This window comes from Oreochromis niloticus, linkage group LG16, assembly GCF_001858045.2.
Source record: "Oreochromis niloticus isolate F11D_XX linkage group LG16, O_niloticus_UMD_NMBU, whole genome shotgun sequence".
NCBI lineage: Eukaryota > Metazoa > Chordata > Actinopteri > Cichliformes > Cichlidae > Oreochromis > Oreochromis niloticus.
In genome coordinates, this window is record NC_031987.2 from 28,267,446 (window position 1) to 28,287,241 (window position 19,796).

General features: G+C 37.0%; 1 protein-coding gene across 3 annotated transcripts; it reads right to left on the bottom strand.

Moving 5' to 3' along the window:
- Positions 1–890: 890 nt before the first annotated feature.
- On the bottom strand, positions 891–17,019 carry LOC100693564 (MAGUK p55 subfamily member 4). Of its 3 annotated transcripts, XM_005475352.2 has the most exons (21): positions 16,934–17,019; positions 15,500–15,557; positions 13,159–13,280; positions 12,992–13,069; positions 12,217–12,300; positions 11,958–12,089; positions 8,054–8,135; positions 7,821–7,906; positions 7,448–7,519; positions 6,983–7,179; positions 6,619–6,677; positions 6,263–6,280; positions 5,366–5,407; positions 5,236–5,256; positions 4,601–4,639; positions 4,140–4,307; positions 3,653–3,733; positions 3,288–3,381; positions 3,002–3,110; positions 2,741–2,875; positions 891–2,590 (listed from the first exon to the last, which is right to left on the bottom strand). In XM_005475352.2, exons 2-21 carry the CDS (start codon positions 15,519–15,521, stop codon positions 2,405–2,407), a joined length of 1,827 nt encoding a protein of 608 aa, XP_005475409.1. In that variant the 5' UTR covers positions 15,522–15,557; positions 16,934–17,019; the 3' UTR covers positions 891–2,404. The 3 variants fall into 3 exon arrangements, 2 of the variants coding, with proteins under 2 accessions (XP_005475409.1, XP_005475410.1); XM_005475353.2 differs by lacking the exons at positions 12,992–13,069; positions 13,159–13,280; XR_003216941.1 differs by lacking the exons at positions 891–2,590; positions 2,741–2,875; positions 3,002–3,110; ... (9 more) ...; positions 7,448–7,519; positions 7,821–7,906 and adding exons at positions 9,161–10,416; positions 10,863–11,157 and having other exon boundaries at positions 8,055–8,135.
- Between the last annotated feature and the right edge of the window lie 2,777 nt (positions 17,020–19,796).

Below are 19,796 nucleotides of genomic sequence, written 5' to 3' on the forward strand. Positions count from 1 at the left end.
ACCGAGGGTAACAATTAACTTATCCAAAGGAGAATGACTTCCAAAAACCATAACTTCAGTCTTATTTACATTTAGGGTGAGAAAATTCTGTGTTAACCAGTCTTTGACATCATGTAGAAAGTTAAACGAAGAATACAGTGGAACAGAAACACCCAGTTTCAAGGGGAAGTAAATTTGGATGTCATCAGCATAACAGTGAAAGGGGATGTTGTAATACCTAAAAATAAATCCCAAAGTCAGCATGTATAAGGAGAACAGAGTTGGACCCAAAACAGACCCCTGAGACACACCACAACAAATTGGGGCAGAGGAAGAGGAGTATTGCCCAATAGTAACAGAAAAAGACCTCTCTGATAGATAGATATTTAAACAATGATAAAACTGTGCCTTTAAGACCAACAATGTGTTCAAGTCTCCATAAAAGAATGTTATGATCAACTGTGTCAAGGTGGCAGTCAAATCTAAAAGGATTAAAACAACAGAACAACCTGAGTTGTTCTGTTGTTTAAACACGGCAAATAATAAAAGCTTCTGGAAAAAAGTAAACACACTGGACAAAAAGATGTGTTATCCCCTTGTGCAGCAAATTTTCCAAAGTGGAAAAAGCTGGACGTTATACAAAACATCACAGGAGAAATGTAAGCTGCCAGTTTCAGTCATGTCCATCATACAGGTACAGTGAATACTTTATATTTTGCTTCTAAGAAGGTCAGGTAATTAAACATCTTAATTGTCTGCAAAGACGTTTTAACACAATGGAACACAATGTAAAGGTCAAAAGCAGTTCCCTGTTGATTTAATTTTAAGTTTTGGTAACTTTTAGGTGAAGGAACAGGACCAGTTTGATGTTAATGTAACAGCAGTGTGCAATTTACATGACAGTACAACAATTTTTTTTCACTATTATTATTATTTGTAACATTTTGGTTTTAATTACTTTATTGTATCATATACATGCAAATGCTATGCCATTAAAATACAATTACTGTGATGAAACATTTGTACAGTGTTAATGAGACGTTCTACATTCATAGCAAAAGCAAATTATTTTCTTGATCAAAGAGCTACAAATAAAATCAGTCAAGCAAAATATTTCTCTCAAGGTCTTGTTTTATATTTATTCAAAAAGGAAAAGGCTAATCACAAATGAATGCCATTATACTAACTGCATTTCACCTTTAAATCATCAGAATTTAATGAAAAAGATTCCTTGGCAACTGTTACACATAAGAGTGTAATTGTTCTGCTATGATGTTTTTGTACCAGTCAGTGAAACATGACAGACTGCTGAGTTAGTGGAGATACTACCAGCACGTACTGGGTACTGTGTAATGTGTAATGTATGTCACGTGTCTTCACATGAATGTATTTGTAAGATATTCTCATTGTGTATTCCTTTTGTCGTCTTAGATATTGTTCTTTATTTCTTATTATTGAGCTGAAGAAGTGGCAATTTTGTCTTTTCGGCATTCTCAGTGATGCCGCTGGGCAAGCAGGCAGCATGGACACCTAAGTTTGTGAATGCGATAATTTGAGAACAAGGCGACATAGGATTTTGAAATTGACCCCATAGTTGTGTCTACCAAGAGGCTGAGCGGTAACACTGGTGGTCACCATTATTATTACAAAAAGCCAACAAGTTACTGAATTTGCCTACAGGATAGCGAGAATATGTAACTACTGCTGAATTAAATATCATTGAATTGCTGTAGCTGTTCCTGCTAGTAACACTTTAAACTTTTAACGGACTTGTTTGATATGTAAAATCTGAATATAATATTAACACAAATACCAAAGACTTTAAGTGAATGTTGTGGTGTACAAACTTTGAAATGTTGTGAAGCAAAAGCACAAAGGTGACCAATTTGGAAATGCTCAAGTAAAGTGCAAGTACCTTTATATGACAGTAAGTGTACTTAATTACATTCCATATGACATACATTTCAAATTAAAAATGCAGCCTACTTAGCCTCTAAACCACAACATACCAATAAGATATCACTACAGCACAGAGAGGCTGAAGACTGAAAGACTGAAAGTAAACACATTGAACAGCTGTCACTGAAAAAAAAAAACAGCAGCAAAACTGGGAGTGATTATATGAAATATAATTAAAGTGCAGTGTTCAACACCATACAACAGCATGTAACATGAAACAACAAACTGTTGCTAGGGTTACCAACCACTGGATATAAATACGAGTTTTGTTTCCAATTGCAAAGATATGACATCATGGATAGTGTCACATCATAATCACATGACTGATTATCTGTTCATCCCTTATAAATGTATTATCCTCATGTTCTGCTCTGAGGATTTCACCGTGTCTTTAAATATTCATTTCTGCCTGTTTCTTCTTATTTCACTTTCACATTGTCATTTCATATTTTATTCTTCCCCTGTGCTAATCCTCTGCTCTGCCCCAGCTTACAGGTATCCACTGTGGTTCATCCTGTGCCTGTTGAATGATGGAACAGAGCTCTATGCAAGCGTCCTGTAGGTCATCGTTCACCAGGACGCTGTCAAAAAACTGCTTGTACTTCGCTTCAATCAGCTTTGATGTCTCTTCAAGCTCCACAAAGTCTTCCTCCTAAAACGACATTAATATTACTGTCAGTTTTAAATAACATTCATTCTTTTGCTTTGTCTCTCTCTCTCTCTCTCTCTCTCTCTCTCTTTCTTACACACACACACATGCACACACACACACACACACACACAGCATTTTTTATGCTCTTACTGAGAAAACTCTGTTGATGGCATAATTGGTGATGATTCGAGCATCTCTCCGAGTTTGCCTGAGTCTGTCTGGGCTGGGTGGTTTGATGAAAATCACATAGGGTTTAAATTTCTTTGTTCGCAACAGCTGGATGCTCTGGAAATAAAATACTATATTAACACCAAACCTTTTTCAATCATATGCAAACAAAAAGCTTCACAGAAAAATTAAGGACTGTTCAGAATACATGAAATAAGTGAATCTGTGTTAAATGAAACTCACATGGGGCTCGGCGTCAATGATACACATCCGCCCTCGTTTTAGCACCTCATCAATGGCATCAGTGCTAATTCCATACAGCTGACCTTTACTCTCCCCATATTCCACAAACCTGAACACATGTACACACACATTCGTACATCCACACATACAAAAACAGCATAAAATTATAAATAAATAAATAATAAACGTATATAATTCCCAAAAATTAGAGCAAAAAGCACAAAAAATCATGCCAATCAACACCAAGAACATTAGCAAAATATATAGTAAAGGAATAAAATCTTGCCTGTGGTTGCAGACCATGTACTCAAACAGTTCTTTGGTAACAAAGTGGTACTCTCTATCGTTCTGCTCTCCTGCTCTGATTGAGCGAGTGGTGTCTAGACGAACAGACCAATCAGAATGTTTGTATTAATAATTAGTCACATTGAAAACAGTAGTGTAATCACGTAAAGCAGGTAAAATCACTTTCATGATTTTACTACTACTACTACTACCATTCCAGATGTTTAAAAACAAACAAAACTATAGCATATATTTCTTTTTTCTTTAAATGTAGAGCCGTCTTTTTATTGTCATTTAAAATGAGAAGAACAGGTTCATTTGATTTCTGTAGGAAAACCTCACACGTGTTAAGTAAAAGGCACATACGAGGCACAGGTCCCTGGAATGTCGAAGGATTCAGTTTGATGAGTCTCTTCCTCAGTTCATTTACTCCAACTCCTGAAGCACCTGTGCAGAAGAACAAATAATCGACTGGTAGGAATCTCCTTCAGGCTCCTTTACATAAAGTAAAGCATTATTTATTGTATGTATTATAATTAGATAAGTACTCCAGCTAATAATTCAAAGGACTACTGTACTTCTGCCAGAAATTCAGTGTTCAAGAAACCAGTGAAAAATCTAAGCATACAGAGAGGCTTCGATTACAGAGGGTCTCAAGATCAATTGATAATCTCAGATTTTGTTAATCTTTATTCTGTTCAGCAATTTTGTGCTGCAGTTGTCTTTTGACGTGAGGTGGCAGGTCTGTTTGGAACACTTTACTGACATCCCATAATTTCAGGGTCAGCTGGGAGGCACTGACTGATTTCTCATGGAAGCATTCATGTGTAAATAATGCAGCTATTCGTCTCACCAACGAGGATGATGAGGCGGTGGTTCTCCTGAGGAGGGCGCTGGTACAAAACCACTTCCTCGTAGGGGGTGGACAAAGCATTGGTGTTGGGGGAGCAGGTGGTGCACGACTGTCGCCGCTTCCTGTAGGAAGTCCTCTTCCAGACACGGAAACTTCGACGGAAACCAGCTGGTGAGGTTAAAGAGCACTTTTAGTTTCAGGGAATAAACTTGACACACTTTTCACACACACTTCTCCTTATAAGGTGAAAGTTACCAAAGTTTAGAGACAGCAGTTAAAGGATTTATTATTGATAATATATATTTTCTATAGATATGATTTCATTAGATTGTAGCAATTTATTATTAAATAATAATTTGTCTTATTAAATCCATCCTTCAGTATAGATTTTATTATCAGTGCTGTCCACTTAATGACTACTTAAATGCTACCTAATTATCTGAATAACATATATGGCTTACCCAGGTAGATTCCATCAGTAACATCTGATTCAGCTTCATCTGAAGGAAAGAAACATTCAACCTCCTAAATTTATCACCAGGCAGTACATTTCTTCTTTTCATTAAGCACAGAAAAAAGTAAGCATTTCTTGTCATATATTTACTACTTTTTATATTGTGTTTATAAGCCTGACCTTAATTTTCATGGTCATATTAAAAATGCACCTGATTCTACCTCACTGGTAATTCAGTGAATCATCATAGAAAATATAAATTGTTGCCATTTAACATTTTCATTAAAATAATTGAATCAAATTATGACTGAAGAACATATACAAAAACAACAGATATATATAAATATAATACATATATATTTTTTGTTTGTTTTAAATAATTTATTTTATAAACTAGCACTGTTCACATGAGGCACAACAGTTTTCTGCATCATTGTTTTTATTATAATTTGTGGTTAGTTTTTTTATTCATGTGTAAAGCATGTGTTGTTTGGTTCTCTGTCACTCTAAAGTATTGATGAGAATCTCAGTAGTCACAAATATGAGAAAAAAGCACTAAGAATTAGAAAGGAACAGCAATGAGTGTCATACAATCAAAAGGTTGCACTTTTTACACATTAATCACTGGACAGACTTACCTACCAAAATTTATTTCCTCCAGATCTGAAAAAAAAAAATTGTGACTTTCAATGGGTTGTTGAATAATGCATAGCTTTCGTATATAAAAAGTAAATATTTAAAATATATATGAATATGTATTTATTATGTTCACCTGTTATTGCATGTTTCTCATCAGAATTTGCAGGATTGTCCTCTGGAACAGATTAACATGAAAGTTAGTTAAAGCTTATTTCCACATACATGTAGCTGGGTTTAAATATGCCAACAAAGACAACATACTGTATGGCTGAAAGGCACGAAAGACTATGTTTGTTTGAAAGTGTTCATGTGACAGACTGTAACACAACATAACACACTTCAGTTACTGTGAAAGGAGCAGCCTGGCATGATCTAAGCTCTTGTTTCTACCTTTGAGATCTCTGAGAAGATGAAAGAAGCAGCTGCAGAAGCAGCCTGATTAAATTAACATTGTAGTTTAATTGGTGACTCAAAATCAGCTGTGAGTGTGAGCATGTGTGCGAATGGTTGTCTTTCCCTCTGTGGTAGATTGGTGACCTGTGGATGGGTTTCTCATAGGATTTTCATCCTATGAAAGCTGCGACAGACTCTGGATAAGTATGCATGCATTGGTGGCTGGTTTTGACTCCTTTAACTGGGTATGTAACATTTTGCTACAAGATATTTCCTAATATGATGAACAATGCTTTTGAAGAGATGTTTGGGAGATATTGTATAGCATAGAATATTGTTTCTGTTAATAGTCTCAGAGACCTCAATTATTATAGTTTTATTCAATGAGTTTTTGAAAAAGTCTTCTGTAGTTTCTTGTTTTTGTTATTGGTGGTTTATTATTAGCCAAAGCGACACCTCTCTGCGTTAGGAATGAACACAGAGAGGTTAGTGCAGATGACAGTAATTAGTGCTGAATAATAATTAAAAAACGTGTCATCAAAACAAGCAAACAAACAAGCACACTCGGAACACTAAAATGAACTAAACTACGACATTAAATGACTATTATGGATGATGTTTCACATGCCACACCCACCGTTAGCAGTCAGGGTCACTGAGGGTTAACAGAAAAAATAAACAGCTGTTAAAAGCACTGCTCATGTTATGTCACATTTCCACAGCAGGTAGAGATTTACACACAAGTGGGAAAAAGGATGAACCTTTTATGCACACACTGACATAAAACAACATATTGTTTTTGTAGTCTTTCAAATCTAAGACTAAAAGACTAAAAAATACATTAAAAGTGCTTCATGTAATCACATTGGTTTGCAAAACTTTAGGCCTTACTGAGAAATATCCAGGTTACAAACAACTCTGCGATGATTGTACATATAATATATAAACCATTAAATAAGCACACGTTTAATAATAACAATCATGATTCCTCACGTGGTCGGATGCAGGTATGAACCTGTAAAGGCTGACACCACCATTGTTCCCTCTGTTTACTGTAGAAAGAGAAAGAAATTGTTAAATGCAACCAATGTATTAGAGTCTTAAGCTGAAATCATGGAGCCAAACTGCAAACATATATTCTTTCTGACATTATTATAAGCTAACTTTACCTAATAGTGTAAAGACTTTGCCATCAGTTAAATGTGCAGAATAAAAGTGATGTAGCCCTTTAAAGTTATTTAGAATGATATAATAAATGTTTTCTTACTCTCATAATGTCAGATCTGTAAACTAACCGCTTCCTCTGGCTGCAGCCTGTGAGTTCGTCACACCTTCACAGTATGTGAGTGCGTCTCACCTCTTCAGCATGCTGGCAGAGGGAATCAGACCAGCGCAGGATGTAGCGCAGGGCAGTTTCCTGGCCTGCCACCACTGTCCATCTGACTGGTCAACCACCTGAAGAAGGTCTCCTCTGCTGAATGCCATTCCTGCATCTGGACATGGGATGGAAGAATCCTGCAGAGGGCAGTAATCTACCATTGCCCTCATACATACCTGGAAGAAAGAGAGATAAACTTTGTGTCTTTGCAGATTAAAAAATAAATTAATCAAAAAGTGAAACATTCACAGATGTACTGAGGGAAATCATATTTTTAAACCTGGAACACCAGCCTGGAAACACCAGTCTGAAATGACCTCAATCAGTGACTCATGTCAGTAATTGTACAGGGATTTTCCTGCTTATAAGTAAGTTTAATGTCAACAAAATGTACTTTTACTAAAGTGATACTGGAGGTGAAGTGATAAAGTGCGTGTTTCTTACCAGTGTCTGGCTGTTGCTGGCCTGAGATGGATTTGGAATGACTTTAAACAGGATAGTGCCCTGGGAATTGGCCTGACAGGGAAAGTCATACACAAGAAGTAAATATGTTGAGAATTATTTATAATAATCAAATGTACACACCTTCATCATACATGTTGTCACACTATCATTTATACATTTTATTAATACTATAAAGCTGTAAAGCTTGTGTTTAACTTTTTTTTTTTTTATTATTTTTTTTTTACTTTGAATGGCTTTTGAATGAGGTGGTAAAAACTGCCTTTAATATTTCTAAAATTTATACAATAGCATTGATAATAGTATTTTCTTTTTAAAATGTTCTGCTTATTTTTAGCAGATGCTGATGACATACCAGTATATGGATGACCTGTTCTGGTTCCAGGCCCACCACTGGGTTTCCATTTACCTCCACTAATAGATCTCCAGGATGTAGAAGTGCTGATATAGACAAAAACCCATAAAGACATATTATTGCTAGGCTTGATGTTTACATCTCTCACACAAAGACATAAACAAAAATGCACACGCACGTGCACACACACACACACATACACACACACACACACACTTAAAATACTGGTATACCACTGCGGTCAGCCAATCCTCCATGAATCACCCGGGCAATATAGATATCTCCCGTCGCCTCATCCTTCCTTATAGTTGCACCCTAACAGATAGAGTTTTTCAAAATTTAACAACAAAGTGAAAAGCAAGCAAAAATAGTGACAAGAGCCCTTAAGGCAAAAGCAAAATGTCTTCTAACATTAGTAAATGCAACATTTTGACTAAATTCATTTTTAAAAGTACACAATTTTAAAAGTAAATAATAAATACTTTGTTTACACACATTTTCTCTTCATGAGATCCTCATAAAAAAATCAGCAAATTAAGTAAAAGCTCTACTTGCACACCAGTTAAAAATTTTTTTATAAGGCCTTGATTTTTGTGCCATTTTGTGAGGAACATTAATATACACACTAACATAATACACCCAGCAGCTGAACATACATTCAACTCAAAACCACACAGTTTAGTGCTGGTGGGAGATCAAACTTAAATAGATAACAAAAGGGTTTTTAAAAAAATATATATTTTAATGCTTGGGCATTTGATATTAACTCATTACATTGCTGTTGCAGCATTTTGCATTACATCAAAATATCATAAACACTATCAACACAATACCATGTCCACTACAGGCCATTGCTAGAAGCAAACTGGTAGCATGGCTAAGGGCTCATAGGGTGGTATGGAAATTAAGGGTAACTTTAGTAGTCCTGCAAATTTGCTACCATAGTTTTGGGGAAAAGAAAATGCTAAATTATTTAAAAAATGCAAATTGCATAAGTTTCAACAAGATGCCAAAACAGTGCTCACGAAGATTCATGTTGATGTTTCTATACATGGAATAATGTTAAACTTCTTAGGTGTTTACACAGGGTTTTTATTGCTGTGCAATAGATACCACATAAATGTACAAATAATAAGTCAAGATGAATGCAGTTCAACATGTACAATAGTACATAGTAAATATTATTAAAAATAAATTTAACCCTAAACACTTATTATTTTCCTGTTTGTTGCTGAATGTATATTCAGACCATCATAGTCAAGAACCCAAAATAATAAATCAGAGCTGATGATCCTAAGAATAGTTGGACTAGATGAAGACAGAAAGAAATTTCTTTGTACCTTTATATTGTTTGCTTTTGTTCTTTTGAGTGATCGTTTTAAAAATTGAAAAAGTCCTCAAATTTAAAAAAAATAAAGTCCATATGTTGTTGTAGCTGATATTTCTTTGTAGACTAAAATATTAGGTATTTTTGTCACTGTCACGGTTTTTCCAGTACAAATGCAGGAAAGAGATGAAAAAGTTTGTTTTTAGTCTGGTTACTCTTTCTTTTTCTTCTTCTTTGTTTTTAAGCAGCCTGTGCTGTTATAGTATTGTTGGTCCTCCAGAGGAGCTCTTGAAATGGTTCCAGTGTTGAACTTCACTTGTCCATTATTACCACCCCTACCTGCCCTCTGAGGGGCTGCCACCATCCTTTTGGATCCACCATTAATTTGTGTTGGACTCTTAGATGTTGTAAAGTCATCTGCACAAGAACTTGTGGATGAAGAAGAGGAGGAGAAAGTGATGGAAGAGGATGGTGAGAGTGGGCCTGGGTATGGTGTTGGAGATTTGCGGACCAGCTTTGGAGATAATGAGGAGACCCTTGGAGGAGGTGAGGGTGGATATTGTTGTGTCTTTCTCTGTGGAGGAGATGACTCGAGGTGTTTTTTGGTTACGATTAGCCCCTGAAGCTTGTCCACCACCTCGGCGAGCAGGTTAAGTGCCTGGGCGTTCTCTTCCACGCTGTCTGTGATCATCTCTGATGCTGCCACCATCCTCTCACCAAGCTGGCGTACGTCCTGACTATTGTGTTCAATACTGCTGGCCACCATCTGAACAGTGGACCTAAGCTCTTCCACATTGCACTGTTTGTTGAGTTCAGCAGGCTGGTTATGGTGTCTTGACTGGTGCTGCTGCGCATTTTCTTTACGTTTTGATATGTTCTGGTATCCACTGTGACGAGGAGCTGTAGAGTAGTGGAACATTAATGGATGATTTAAAGACTCTTCCTGGTGTGTGTTATGAGGTCTGGTTTGAGTGGTTTGACATCCATCTCTTCTGGAGAGAGTGCTGACCCCTTGTTCCCGAGTACTCCTTTTAGTTGCAGGACTAGAAGGAGCAGTTCGAGGTCTAAGAGGGTTCATGCCAGGACAAGAGGAGGTCCTTCCAGGTGTAGGAATATTTCTTGACTTTCCTCCTGTAGAATTTTTTTTGTACAACACAGGAGAGTTGGGAAGACTAAAACTGTAAGCTGGGACTGGAGGAGGTGGGTATGAGTAGTCATCACTGCTCTCTCTGGTTGAAGCACCATCTTTCCCATTGGGTTTGAGTTCCTCTGAAAATGAACCACCAAATAAATTTGCAGTTCAAGAGAACAGAAAGACATTAGTAAACTATGTCTGAAAAGAAATGTAATGGCAGGAAAGCACAAAAGACTTACAGACTGCCAGATGATGGCAAGTTCATGAAGAAATGAACACTTGGTTGGACTGAGGAATGACACCAAGATAGATGAAGTGGTTGTTGCCTTTCATTGCCATTGCTAGACATATGAAAATATTTGCCCAGAAAGTAGCAAATACTAGAATGATTAGATACAAGAAGGAATGAATCCTTGATTATTATCAGTGAAGGTACTGATGGATGGCCTGCGTTTCTATGATATGTTGCCATTGTTTTTTATATTCATTGGCTTGGATACAGACAAAGAATGAGCAAATGAAAATGGTCAGATGATTGGTGATTGCATGGACCGTCATCATCTGTTCATCATCCTCTTACCGGTGCAGGTAGCAGGGTTCAAAACAGAGGGAGCTGACTGATTGAGTCCTTTGTTCCCAAGTTTTACAGTTGGCGAATACAAATAGCAACTTCCTGTGGACTCATAGCGAGGGAGAAAGGGATGGGACCTGCCGTCCTTATTAACAAGGGGAAGCTTTGCTTCACTTTCGGGCACTCTGAGCTCCTCCCCTGACTGAGCTCTTCTTGCAGGGATGAGGCGCTCCAATGTAAAGCGGCGCAGGCTGCTCCAGCGGCTGTGAATTTCTCCTACACTCCTTCTACACTCTTCTCCACTCTTAATGAATGAAAGACGAGAAACTTTGAGTTTTTAGGGTTTGATAGAACATTTTGAAGTTAACATAACCTAATTTATAGTTAAGCAAGGTAAGACTTAACTACTGTATGACTAATCTGAGGGCACCCTGCAAGGCTACCTTCAGATTTGTCATAGATTCTGTTTAATAACTGATCATTTCTGCATCCATGTCTTCCAGGAATATATTACTAATTTGTTTGGTTTGTTTGAAAATGTAATCACTCTCTGGATTGTGCTTATAAGCAATGTTTTTTGTCATTTTTCTTTCAGAGAGTTTTGGACGACATAGATATTGAGACTAATAACGGCATGTAAATAGAAAGCTAAGCTACCTTAGCTTATCTAAAACAAAAAACAAGGACAAAAAAGGACAAAAACACATTGATGTATATTTATAGGTTTCTATAGCTGACAGTTTAAAAAACCTACTAGTAATAGGTCATCAAAAAATTATTGTTGGATGAAACACTGGTCTCGAATGATTCATTCATCAACTCATTCACATACTCTCAAAGGACCTTTCGGTCAAATTATTCTGAGTAGTTATAATTGAAAAGAGAATAGACGAATGTACACCTCTGCTACGGATTCCTGATATGGGTAAATGCACTAATCGCACTAAAAGTACCAGGATTTTTAACTCCTTTTACAATTTAAAAAGCAATATAAACTCATAGGAAATCTATACATAAGGTCCTTCATGTAAACACAAGAACTGCAAACCAAACTGTATTTCTGAGCAAAAGTTTACATTTATGAGGAAAATGCTTATGTCTTACCAGAGGCTGGTTGTTCTTTACAAGACACACAATCCTCATTGCCTCCTCATCCTCTGGTATTTCATCAGGCAGAGGGGGTAAGACAGGCTCATAGTCTGACTGTGCAACACTGTCATGAGATGACAAGAGAGCCTGATAGACAGAGAGATGGATAATCAGTAACAGGTAACAAGAAACTTCAAATATAAGTTACAGAAAGGCGTGACATGATGAACATGGATTCGAAAGTGAACATATATGTATATATATATATATGTACCTGGATATGAGGTGAGCTCAGGAGGCTGCATAACTCTCTAGCAGGAGCTGAAGGATTTTGAGCCTTCAGTATTGCAGTCATGACCTAATGAAAAATTAAGAAGATTCCCAAATTAGATGTTGAATTACGTTATACTGGCAAGACAGAATACCAGACCCCCAAAACCAAATCAGAAGAACCGGTTGATACTCCAAGACCTTAAAGTTTTAGAGCAAAAACACAACAATTAGACAGCTGACTATGAGTAACAAAGGGAAGAGCAAACTCTATTTTAACAGGGAGAAATCTCCAGCAGAACCAGGTTCATTGAGGAGCTACCATCTGTGTGACCAATTGGGAGATGAAGGGGAGAGAGAAAAGAAAAAGAAGAGCAAATGTAGATAGAAGTAAAGACATTCTTTGGGATATCGAAGACATAATTTTAATGACTTTAAAATGACTTATCACAGTCATCTGGTCACCTGATCCACATGATCTATAAGCTTTTTCAAAATGAAAAGGTTTAAATCTAAATTTAAATGTAGAGAGGGTGTCTCCTGTTGTGCTTTGTATTATTTGCAGAAAGCAGACATGTTGTGGTTGGTTTCTTTATGGATTACATTATCAGGCTTACTTAGTTTTAATTGTGTTACCTTTTGCAAGATGCAGGATTAACACTCCAAGTGATATTTTACAGAACACTAATGACTGATACTGTTAGGGATCTAAATATTTCATCCATGGCTGCTTGTTTGTTGTGTTGTATGTATATATATATGTATATATATATACACACCTCGTGTGAGAGTCCTGCAGCATAGGGCAAAACGGGGCTCGGTGTCAGTCTCTGGAACTTTAACAGGCACTCATAAATCTGGAGACACAAACACCAAATGATGACTTTTAGTTTGCAGACAGATGGTAGGTGTGTGTCTTTTACTGCAGGACCTTCGAATCATGTACCTTCAGCAGGGCACAAAGCCACGGTGCGCTCAGTAGTTCATGCAGAAGCTGAGCACCATTAATGTTCCTGCTAACAGCTTGGTCAACATCCTTCACCACACTGGACAGCACCTCACTGACACCTGAACACATGTGCGTAATTTTAAAAAGAGAAAAACAAATGATGTGAATTCTTGGTAAATGGACTGGTATTTATGCACCACCTTTCTACACAGCTGAGAACTCAAAGCACTTGCAACTAATTCATCAAATTACACACACAGTCATATAGCACTTATGCCTATGCAGCAGTTGCACTTCCTGAGGGTCCTCAGGAAGTACAAACTGGACTCCAACCTGCTAGTCACCTTCTACCACTCGTCCATTGAGAGCCTGCTGACACACTGCATCACAGTATGGTACAGCAGCTGCACTAAGGCGGATACAGTGAGGCTTCAAAGAGTAGTCAAGGCAGCACAGAAGATCATCGGCTGCCCTCTCCCCTCCGTGATGGACATTTATTCCTTGCACTGCCTCAGCAGAGGAATCATCAAGGACAGCTCCCACCCTGGTTTTTACCTGTTCAACCTGCTTGCCTTAGAGAAGAGCTACAGGTGCATCAGCACAAAGACCAACAGACTCAAGAAAAGTTTCTTCCCAAAAGCCATAACCACCCTGAACTCACACATGCACTGATAACACAGTTCCACCCATTCCAAGGACTTCCCTCTATAAACCACTATAAACCACTATAAACCACTGCTGTGCAATATAACAATTTTACGTGCAGTAACCCAAACTGTAAATACATAACACTATTTATTTACATATTTCTATTTTTTTTTCCAGATTTCTATATTTGTACATTATGTATTTTCTTTTCTTTTTTTCTAAATAATATTCATTTGTATATATGTATTCATCATTTTGGCTTTAGTTAAGCCTTGATCAGTGGTGGAAGATGGCTCAATCTGTAACATTCACAGTCCTGAGAGAATGACTCCAAAAATATCTTGTTCTCTTCAGCTTGTGAGCATAATATTTAACATTCTGAAATAAAATTGCTGAAAGGTTATGTATGATGCAGGGTTTTTTTTAGGATGCTGCCATTTCATAGGAGGAACAGAATGACACCTTTGTAAAAGTTCTTACAACTTTAATTATTTACATGTTAAAACAGAACTGCAGATACCATATTGTCTGCATCGTACAGCCATACATTTGAAGCTCTGGATTGGTTTCTTCTCAAGTTCTGTATCAATACAAATTGGGTGCTACACTTTAATAGCGCTGCTGAGGACATAATAATCATGTTTGAGTAAACATTATTGGAATTTGTTTGTTAGGCTGACTAAAAAATGTAGTCAATTGTAACGAGTCAATTGTAAGCTTGGGGGAGTGGCCCTGTCCAAGCTTTTCACATCGGAAGAGACACCCACAAGCAGACTACCCAAACCTGAATAATGTACATAGTAACATTTAAAAAAATAAAAAGGAAACAAAACAGAGTTTTGGCAGTGATTGAGGCAAGTTATGTCTGACAAGTGGTTAAAAACGTACATGTACTTTTCACCTTTTGTGACTCTGTCCTTAGATAATGTTTTGGAACGTGTGAGACAAGGTAGCTTTCTGGAGTGCATTTGCAACTGTTCTACAGTCTGCCTGGTTCGCATTGTAATGTGTGTATCAAATGTTTCATAAATAACAGTATAAATCAAATATTTGCTTTAACAAACTGGAGACACTGCTATCCAGTACAGATGCTTGTTACGGTCTTGGCCGGTTGGATATTTCTTTTGTCTTTAAGAATCTACAGGTTCTTCCTGATTGGAGAGCTGTTGGTGGCTGAACATTTTTCTTGTGAAAAAGGGGGGCCTGGCAAAAAAAGTTTGGGAACCACTGAATTACACTGTGACTGACAGACTCCAACATACAGGAGAATGAATGTTGCCTTTAATAGCACAGCAGATGTTTGAGGTCAATAAAAGGTAAAAAGCAGGCAGGACCAGACAGGATTAACATGACAGAGAAGCCCTGACCTTTCTTTTAGAATAAGTCTTTTCAAGTAAGCACCTAATTTCAATTAAGCATCTCTTATTAATGATTGAGACAGGTGAATTCAACACAATTAGGAAATTAACCGGTGCTGTTGGAGTGAGAATTGTAAACAAATTCAATCTGAAAATGTTTAACAATGTTTCTTGTGTCGTGTGCAGTTTGACACTTGCTTTCTTCCAGTTTAGGTGGTTGTGTTCGAGTTATCCCATCAGCAGCAAAACATATAAATTATAGAGATCTGCTGATCTCACAGAGAGAGACTAAGTCTACTGAATTTGTCTGTATACGTGTACGTGCTTCTCACCATCCTCCATAGCTTGTTTCATGGTAATTGTTCAGAAGAGAATGAAAGGGTTATTCCACTGAAAAGATATGGAGAAAGAAATAAAAAACAGATTAATGTAACTACCTCATGTTTTACATATTAAAAATAAAACAAATCATTTAACAATCTTTCGTTAGTACCCGTATCATTATTAAACTAAACTGAATACAATTCATGTTGTGTGTGACTATCATTTTGCTTCTTTACAACAGACAAAACAAGATGACACATTTGCGTTTTCATTTCAAAAGCATTTCACCTTAGGCAGAATATCAAGTTGATCTTTGTATTTACTACTTGGTATGGATATAATCTTCAGCGTTTGGAAGTTATGCCCAATAACCATGATTTTAGTTCAACAACAACAGACCTTGATTCCCTGGACATTGTACTTCAAAGTTCAGAGCCTATAACTTTTGAGAGATCATAGCAAAGTCTTACTATTATTATTAAATGTTATGGCTGTAGAAAATAGGTGTATCTTTATACCATGTTGTAATACACATTCTGCCTCAAATGGGGTCCAAATAATTAACTTAAATCATGCTGTGATTGTTTTTATTGTTGACTTTTATTGTGTAGTTTTGGTCATTATTAGGGGTTACTTTTAATAAATACAGTTATATTACAAATAAAATGTTAATGTTAATTTTTTTTTTTTTTTTAAATGAACAACAAATGATCAAAATTGCAGAGTAATTTTTAAAAATCATGTTCCTTTGAACAGCCGAGAGGGAAAAAACAATGAATGAAGTGAACGTTTTAAATGCAGCTTATGCTACTTTAGAACTTCCTGTTACAGCAGCAGGTTACTAAATGTGGACTAATTTCAGGTTACGGCTATTCTTCAGCTGCTTATCTTGGCTCAGCTTCCGTTTCCACTTACACTGTCTGGGAAGAGCTTCCATTAGTCATGAAACCTGTTCTGTGAAATTCGTTACACAGTTTCACAGAACTTCTTTTGGACTGTTTCTGTTGGTGTCTCTTATCAATCATGTAAGATACATATTATCATTAAAAAATTAATTGAATCCAGATCTATATACACCAGGGAGAATTTGGTTGCTATGCTACTGTATATAAAACACGCAGTGTTTTCTTTTGTCTACATTATCGCCAGGAGGGCCCCATAGTAGATGGCAGCATTTATTAGTATTTCTTTGTAATTATTCTGTATGTTCGTAATTCCTTCATCCCTCATCCATTCAAGTTCTTGTTATTTCAAATGCTGTGCTACTAAGCAAACACAAAAAAGCACATAAAAAATACAGTGAGCAAATAAGCATTTAGCTCAAAGGACAACTGTAAGTAAAGCCCCATAGAGCAACTAGGAAGGCTGTATATGCTTAGTCCGATTTCTTTTTTTATCAATTGCACCAGAAGACTCAGAAATGTCAAAAAAGGTAAACTTACATCCCCTTCCTGTGGTCCAATTTCTGCTGCAGTGATTGTTGATTTCTCAGTTGAAGTGAATCAGTAGGGCGAGTGTGTCAGAAGCAGTCAACGCCAACGACATGAATGTGAGTTTACTACCAAATCTGAACTGACACTAATCCTCTCTGACCCGACTTAATCCACCAACCACCAATCTCCCTCTCTCACTCCCTTTTCTGTCTCCTGCTCCCCCTTCTCTCTTCCCTGTTTGCTGATTTCTGCAATTTTTTAAAAAACATTTCGTTATCAGCCTGAGGTCTTTATCGCTAACCCTGTCAGTGTTCCCATGTCCACTTTTATTCAAGTTCCTGCTTTCTCGTTGTATTCTTCAGCCATCCTCATCTCCTCACTCTCTCATTCACTTTAAGTAAGTCATCAAATCACAAAGCTTCTTAACTCTTCACTGCTTTAAGCCCCCCCCCCCCACACACACACACACACACACACACCGTATAATCACACATGTTTGTATAGCTGTCTTTGTGAGAACCCTTTGTGGCATAATGCATTACCCTGCTCTTTATCTTAATCTTCCCTTAATTCCAAATCAAAGCCTAAGACAGAGTCCAAAGCCTCAAATAGCCGTGACAAGCAGCAGGTTAGTCACGATGTGAAGATCAACAAAATGATCCTTTATCTTTAATGTCCCCATAAGCGGAACATTGGTCTGTTTGTCTGTTGGCACATACAAACAGCAGGTCAGCAAGCCAACCGGAGTCAGAGTGGCAGCACAGAATAACAGTACTTCTGGTGCATTAAATCCCACTGCAACATCTGGGTGAGGCCAGCCTGTATCTGTTTGTGTATGTGTGTGTTGGGGGTTATTGGAGGGTAATGGTCACTGGGTCACCTCCTCCAGGATTATTCTGCTTTCTGAAGGATCAGTGGGAGACAAAAACACAAAGAAAGAGAGAGAGGACAGATGCAAGAAAACATAGAAAAGTAGTAGCATGTTTTTCCAGCAACTCTTTCTCAATATCTCACCAGCTACAGTTCTTTGCAAAATTCACATAACAATACCCACATTAAGTGATCAAGTATTAAATGAAGTGATAAATTAGGAATATAGATTTTGTGTCATGACTAGGATAAAGGGAGATTATTAGGGCCATATAAGGGCCTCTGTGGTTTTGACCCAGTGGGTGTGGCCTTGCTGTCTTTCCAGTCTTAGACGCTGCCCTTCTTTACAGCTGATTCTATTTAGCAATTAGGCCGGAGTACTTAAGTCCAAGGAGCGACATGTTCTAGTGCCAGAGGAACTTTTTGCTTTGCATACTGTTAGGTGGATGTGTGCCTGTTTACGCTTGCTCTGTGCAAAGTTTGATGATTTAACCTTCTTAACTTACTCCATTGTTTAGTTGGCTACTTCTGTGTTTTCTTGCATTTGATGGTTTTGAAGTTACAAGTAACTTTTTAAAAATCTGTTTTCAGATGTTTATAGAAAGGGAATGCTACATGGTAGTAAATATGGCCCTGACCCAAATTTCTTGAGACTTGTTGCTGCCATCAAATTCAAAATGAGCTAATATTTTTCATGAAATGTGGTTAGCACTGTTGCCTCACAGCTAGAAGGTCCTGACTTCAATTCCAACATCAGGCCGGGGTCTTTCTGTGTGGAGTTTGCATGTTCTCCCCGTGTTTATGAGGGTCCTCTCCGGGTAGTCCGGCTTCCTTCCACAGTCCCAAGACATGCAGTTAGTGGGGTTAGGTTAATTGGAAACTCAAAATTAGGTGTGAGTGTGAATGGTTGTCTGTGTCTATGTGTTAGCACTGCATCTCGCCCTAAGACCGTTGGGATAGCCCCACCCCACCCACCCCCAATAAAAATATAGGGTTAATGGAGGGGGGCTATCCCAGCTGTCTTAGGGCGAGATGCAGTGATAACACAAAGACACAATAACCTCATATTTTATTGTGAATAAAATATGAGGTTATTAGACGTGCAAATCATTGCGTTCTGTTTTATTCACATTGCCTTATAATTATTTTCATTCAGCATGAATGCTTGTGAATCTCCACAATATTTTTATAGTGGACAAAAATGTAACTTTTTAAAATAATTTGTGTTATTTCCTGAAAATTTATTGCTTATGTTTTTTTTAAAAAGTCATTATTAGCTAGAAACATTCAAGACAATAAAATTAGACAAAATAAATGAAAAAGGGAAAAGAAAATCAAAACACAGGGCACTATAAAAGACCCATAAACACATTTTCTAAACACTAAGACCAAATTGTTTATTCTGCTAACAGTTTGGTTTCTGTCTTAAGATTTTCAGCTCTTCTGGTTTAATAGAAGTACAAACTCTTTGTAATTAACTTTAATCAATGAAATGGAAATGACCAAACAATAATAAGTAAGATGAACATGTATTTATCATTTTCTCACTTTCGTGTATCACTCTGCTGATTTTGTATGCAAAGGACAACAAGGAAAAAAGTTAAAGTGGGCTATTTTTGCAAAATTAAATTTAAATGTAAAAGCAATTGTTCACAAATTATGAAAATAAATATGATATGTAAGGTACATTATGGCATAAAGATTAAACGTGACCTCTATCTTAAGATAAGTCAATGATAAAGGGTGGTACACGCAGGGTATTACTTTGTTTTTTGCATAAGTTTTCTCAAATCACACACACTTACTCTGAACCTTTTTTTTTTCATGTAATTTAAGTCAAGTCATAATCTTAAACTAAGCCATAAACAATGGACTTACTAAGGCTGTTACCAGAGTCATGTAACACTAAACAGTGGTCTATTTACAATTTAAGAATATGTTTTAATAAAGCCTCCATAGCTTCTGCTTATCACAAGTAACTAATAAGGATTAAAAGAAAAAG

Bases quoted from the DNA above. Each gene is read 5' to 3' on its own strand.
- LOC100693564 (XM_005475352.2), bottom strand. From the start codon at position 15,521: ATGAAACAAGCTATGGAGGATG. The intron at 5,257-5,365 runs GTGAACATAATA...TTTTTTTTTCAG, and splicing joins TGAGAAACATGCAATAACAG to ATCTGGAGGAAATAAATTTT. The intron at 2,876-3,001 runs GTGAGTTTCATT...TTTTATTTCCAG, and splicing joins TCATTGACGCCGAGCCCCAT to AGCATCCAGCTGTTGCGAAC.